General features: G+C 31.5%; 1 protein-coding gene across 1 annotated transcript in view; it reads left to right on the forward strand.

Moving 5' to 3' along the window:
* LOC105556787 overlaps window positions 1–4,874 on the forward strand; it is a 17,973-nt gene extending 13,099 nt beyond the window's left edge. The window contains exons 5-9 of the mRNA XM_012003898.1: window positions 408–617; window positions 2,110–2,166; window positions 2,288–2,344; window positions 2,817–2,903; window positions 4,735–4,874. Coding sequence (XP_011859288.1) covers window positions 408–617; window positions 2,110–2,166; window positions 2,288–2,344; window positions 2,817–2,903; window positions 4,735–4,874 — 551 coding nt within the window. The remainder of the gene's footprint in view (window positions 1–407; window positions 618–2,109; window positions 2,167–2,287; window positions 2,345–2,816; window positions 2,904–4,734) is intronic.
* The last annotated feature ends 1,532 nt before the right edge of the window (window positions 4,875–6,406 follow it).

Below are 6,406 nucleotides of genomic sequence, written 5' to 3' on the forward strand. Positions count from 1 at the left end.
TGCGGCGAGATGCGTCGGCCTAGCGGCCCCGCTCGAGGCGGTGTGCGGCGAGGAATAGAATGGCGGTGCGGGGCGAGGAGTAGGGAGGCGAGGCGCGCCGCTGCCCGTCCGCCGCTTACGCGACCGCTCGCACGTCTCCCCGCGCGGGGCCGCTAGGCCGACGCATCTCGCCGCGCGCTTACATTCGCCAGTAGGTTGGGCTAATACGGCGATTTTTAAAATTTCGTATCTCGATAACTATTCGTCCAAGTGCAAAATAGTACAATACTTTTCTGTTTGTCTTAGTCCCCTCTACCTTCCCATGACCGGAAGTCAAAGTCTTGCGTAGCACCCTGTATAATACAGATAATATAAGTGATACACTATTCAGTAATATAAAATAAAATAAAAAATATTTATATCCATAGATGGAGTCAGCAATCTTATAATTAATGAGACGCTAAATTATGAACGTCTTCAGCTTGGTCACTCCTTAAAACGATTACAAACAAAATTTCATTCTTATAAAAACAGAAAAATTGAACAAGCACAGATAAACTTAGTTACTGGAAGAATGTCATTGCAGCAATTCTTACAGATATTTGTACGAACTGAATGTGAAAACAAAATATCTGAAGGTACGTTTATAACTTTTGATATAAATAATATATGCACTTATGATTTTTGTTGTAAAGAATACTAAAAATAACCTTTTTAATAAAAAAGACGCCAAGTATAAGCGTCATCCAATCAAGAATTATATAATTTAATTATTTGGATATCTTTTATTAGAATAGAATAGAATAGAGTTTATTGTTTATCCCCTTGGGGCTTTACGAGGCGTTTTTCTTAGGGAGCGTTCCCGAACCCTTTACACTCATTTTTATCTCCTTCCTCTCCTCCAAAGTATCTTCTCTATAAAAGTAATGATATCATCAAATGGCGCCATTTGATAATATCATTACTTTTGTAGAGAAAATACTTTGGGGGAGGGAAAGAAGATAAAAATGTTTTTTTTAATAAAAGATATCCAAATAATTAAATTATATAATTCTTGATTGGATGACGCTTATACTTGGCGTCTTTTTTAAACCTTTTTTTTTATTAAAAAAGGTTATTTTTAAGGTGAACAATGAACTGAAAAAATAAAGCGCGAGGAAAGCGGTACATGGGACTCGATAGGCATGTAAAATTGCTTATTTGTTAGATCTTCTAGCAACGGTGAGCATCATCTGATAGTGAGAAGTGAAGCGATGCGTGGCATATAGCACGTCGCCGAAAAATTGTCAGGCTGCGAGCGATTGTGTACACGTCTCATCGTCTGAAACTCACTGCTCGCTGCTTGACAATTTTTTCCGGCGCGGTATCATATGTCACGCATTGTTCCATCTTTCGCTTTACATGCCTACCGAGTCCGGCTTTCCTCGCGCTTATTCATTCAGACGTTTAACGAGAGTTTAAATTAATTACTCGATAACTATTCCGAACAAAATGGTATATTTCAGTTAAACTTTCCAATTTAATCGGCTCTATCTGTATACGAGCAGATGGATACCTTATCCATAACATTCTGTAATATATATAGATAATTTTTTGTGTCGGACAAGAGCTGCGTTCGGCATTGCAAATCTGGAACGTCGGAGTGCTCTCTTAAGTGAACAAAAGAAGAATGAGAGATAAAAAGAGGAAGAGCACTTCGACACTTAAGATTAGCTATGCTGAACGTAACAGAACTATAAAAATACATTGCACATTCGTATACTTACTTTATTATTACGAGAGAGAATCCCGAAAGGACCGATTGTCCGTTTTGTGTGATATTATTAAACTTATGTCCACGATGTTAGATTTTGGTCCGAGTCAGTCCGAGAAATAGTGTAGCCAATCAACTTGCAAATATTAACACACGATTCTCGGATTGAGATCTCGATCCGAGATCTGGCACAAGGGCTATGTTTACAAAATGAGATCCCAAAAGCTGAGGGTCTGTCAACTCGCGTATTCGTGTACTCGCGTAAACTACATACGGTCGGTCTCGCGCGTGCGGTTCTAACTACGCTTATACTTATTGTTAGTGCGAGACACTACCGTGTCTCGTGATATTTTATATATCTATAAATTATTTTTTAGAATATGCGGAAGAAGATTGCTCTTATTCCAATAATATAGTAACAGAGAGAGTTAGAGGTATAACATTTTATTTATAACTATGTATATACAAATGTTGACTATATGTATATACATATAATACAAATGTTGAAATATAAGATGCATAATCACAATGTGTCTATAATTGACTTTTCCTTAGAATATGCAGAAGATGACTGCGCGCCTGCCAACAATTTAGTAATAAGGAGAAATGAAGGTACAATAATTTTATTTGTGTATATATATACATTCTCAAGAAAAAAATGTGTATAATATGGTCACATGTAAAAACAAAGCTTCCTCTATGAGGAAGCAATACATAATTAGATATGAAAAGATTTAATAACATTTGATGAATTTTATGATTATATATAATATGAATTATACATATAGCGATTATACGAGTATATATGTACATATTGTACATACATATATAATCATATTTGACCAGATTTGTTTTCATATGATAAGTTCATGCCGAACATAATTATATAAAAATTAAATCATATCGCGTCAAATTTTAAATATTATTACATGTAATCATATAAAATTCATTTTATTAAAACTTTTCGTATCTAATTATGTATTTTTACATCTGATATATTATAAACATTTTTCTTGAATTGTAATAGATATGTTAAAATTTTATCTGATAATTGTTTTTAATTTTATAATTTTACTTTTTTCAGAATGTGAAGACGATTGCATTTATGTTGATAATTTATTAATAGAAACAATTATCCAAGAGCCAATAATAACAACAAATAGAGCGACAGGTAAATATTGTTTATTTAAACATACATATATATGTATATATATACGTACACATATATGTCTACATACACATACACATATATTCATGCATATATTTACACATATATTCCATTCAATGACACACTTAGTATAAGCATCATTTTTTATTTAATATCTTTGTTTAATGTCCAATGAGCAACAGAAATGAAATAAAATTTGTGTTGATTTGTGTCGTTTTTACGTGGGGTGTTGCGTTAATAGTTGTGTCATTAACTATTTATTTTATAAGTGTTAAAATTTGATTAAATAATTTTTCCGATTGAAATTTTTGAATGTTTTATTCTAAAAAAAAGATTTTGAAATCTTACGAAGTATTCGTACACTTAACTAACACTCTGTGTATTGAATTTCATTATACATACAAATTTTCGCTGTTATGATTTCTTTTATACGATGCAAGATATCTTATTAATCAAAACTAATAATCTGTCAAAATTAACCTTAACTATCAATTGACTTTTAAGATAAACAATTTTTTTTAATATTTATTCTTTAGTTCAATTACATGTATTATTGAAAATGTTTTGTTGTTTTCATACGAAGTAGTTCTGTAATGTTATGATAAATTGCTTTCAACATTTATTTTATCTCTAACTTTTTAAATATCAAAATGACTATTTATTTTATTTATTTGAAGCTTGTGATAGGTTCATAAAAGTAATAAAAATCGTATATAAAAGAAATTCATAAAAAGAAATCATAGTAATTTGTACCAAAATTCAATAAATACTGATTCAAAAGTTACAGGTACAACTCTCGATAATATAAAATCACGAAGAAATATGAGTGGGCGATGAGAGGAATAACGCGGTTGTTAGTGCATGCGTTTTTTAATCCAATATATAGTCCAAGTTACATCTTTATTATAAATGGTGTACGAGCGAACGATTCGACTCAGCTTTGAGTTATCATCAGCATTTATAAAATATAATCTTAATTATAGGGGCACACGGTGAGCTTCGGACCGACAAATCTCGAAGCACCGCATGCCCCTACAATTGAGATTATATTATAAGCACTGATGACTCAAAGCTGAGTCAAAACGTTCGTCCGTACTTATACCATTTATAATAAAGATGTAACTTGGACTATATAGTAGATTAAACAATGCACGCATTAACAACCGCGTTATCGCTCTCATTGCCCATTCATATTTCGTCATGATTCGATATACTGAATTTCAGTCAAGAGTATGTATACTTTATACACTTTTAAAGTCATTTTTTTAAAATAAGTCTAATAAGAAAAAGTTGCTTAACCAATTACTTAATTATTTTGATTTATTCTGAAGAGTAGAATCACCTTCATATTAGTTGTACTATGTATTCTGGTCTTGTATGTTGTGTATTTATTTTCTAATGTTACAGCTGCAATTATGTAACTTTCCACCTTCATAGCAACATTGTTATTATGATGTTAAGTAATACATCTGTAAAGTATCAAGAAAATGAAAATTTATGGTTAAAAAGTTAGATGGTTTCAAAAGTCAGATGTATTCTTCCAATTAAAATCAGATTGAACTAAGGTCATGAGATTATTCAAGTCAGTTTTGTACTTTTCAAGACTTGTTGAAAAAAGTATTAATTTTTTCTGTTGATTGCTAATTATAACATAAATATTGAAATTATTAAATTATTATTTTAATACAATCTTTTTATTATATGATCATACCATCTACTCTTTATGATATTATTACGTGCATAATATATAAGTAATATTCTACAAAGACATAGTATTATGTGTGATTAAATATACAATAAAATAAGAAACTAAGTGTTATAATGTGAATTTCAGAAAAAGAAGGAGTTAACAATCATGTCTCTATTAAAAACATGAAGGAAGTAAAAATTTCTCTTTCAAGACTTGACGATACTACACTTCAAAAGAAGAAAAGGATTCCTTTAAAAGACAAGATGTATGCATCTAATTTGTAAATATAAATAGAAATTATTTCTTATACTTTAAGATAACAAACAGATAAAAATCTTTACAAGTTATGCAATTTAAAAACTACTTTTTAATTAAAATTTTTATGGTTGTTTACATAATACTCTATTAAACTGTTTCAACTATTCCTTTTATTTCTTGTCTATAAAATTAAATTATTGAGTTATATTTACATATCTCCATTAATCAAAGATTTAATAAAATTCGTTATACTATACAAACCAAAATTTTTCTTCTATTTTTATCTTAACATTTAAATGTAAGCTTATTTTAATACTTAATTTAAATTTTCTAGTACTCATGTACATATTAAAAGAGATTGACACCTAACTGGTAGATACCAGAGAAACAACCTAAAGATGGCCATGCCATATGAATTCCTCGTGATATCTAATATTCACTTTTCAATACTTCTAGAATTGTCATTTAACAAATGTCTAACCAATTATACAGGGTGTTCCCTAATTGCCGGATGTCCCGTAGAGGGTAGATAGACCGAGGCAAACTGAATAGAAAAGTCTTATAATATTTTGCAAAATTCGCAATAGTTATCGAGAAATTAATTTTAATGTCTGAGCGAATGAGAGCGTAGAAGGTGGCAGGCTGGACTCGGCAGGCAACGATGGGGCGGTGAACGACGCGGGGCGAGGGGTGAGCGGTGAGGAGCGAGCGGTGAGTGTATACTGAAGCTCGCCGCTCACTGCGTGACAGGCGCATCGCTCCACCTCTCGCTATCAGATGTCCCACCGTCCGGCCTGCCGCCTTCTCATTCGCTCAGATATTAAAATTAATTTCTCGATAACTATTGCGAATTTTGCAAAATGTTATAGGACTTTTCTATTCAGTTTGCCCCAGTCTATCTACCCTCTACGGGACATTCGGTAATTAGGGAACACTCTGTATATAAATTAAGAATATGGAAACATGTTCCATGAACGAAAATTTTATTGTAAATATAATACAGATACTTTACCAAATAGCAGTTTTGACAGCAAAAAGAAATCACATTGACGAACTTATAACTTCATAATCATTTTGCATTTATTTTTTAATATTACTTAAATTGTTATGCGGCAATATATGTGCTGTAAGTACAATAAAATCTATATATGAAACATATTCCTATATTCTTAATTTATATGTAATTGGATAGACATTTATAAATGGTAATTCAGTATAAAAGTGGATATGCGTTTAGATGTCACAAGAGAATTGTTGCTCTCAAAATTCTCTTTTGTATCATAGTAGGTTCATGTTTCAACATTAAGGTTGCAAATAGGAGAAACATTTTGAATCAGGTAGTATTATAAACAATATTAAACGATTAAGGTAGTACTCTCGGTTAGCGAATTACGGTTCAGTTAATTATGAAACTCGATATATTAGTAGATATTTGTCCAAAAATTACTCAGTTAAATTTTTGTTAACTTTCAGAGCGTGAGAGAAGAGTTTTCAGCATTTTCATTTTTACGCGTTTATCACGGAGTCTTATAGGAAATCACGTTGTTGGTACATTCAC

This window comes from Vollenhovia emeryi, unplaced genomic scaffold (genome assembly GCF_000949405.1).
Source record: "Vollenhovia emeryi isolate VEMERY1.0 unplaced genomic scaffold, V.emery_V1.0 DF939781.1, whole genome shotgun sequence".
Lineage (NCBI taxonomy): Eukaryota > Metazoa > Arthropoda > Insecta > Hymenoptera > Formicidae > Vollenhovia > Vollenhovia emeryi.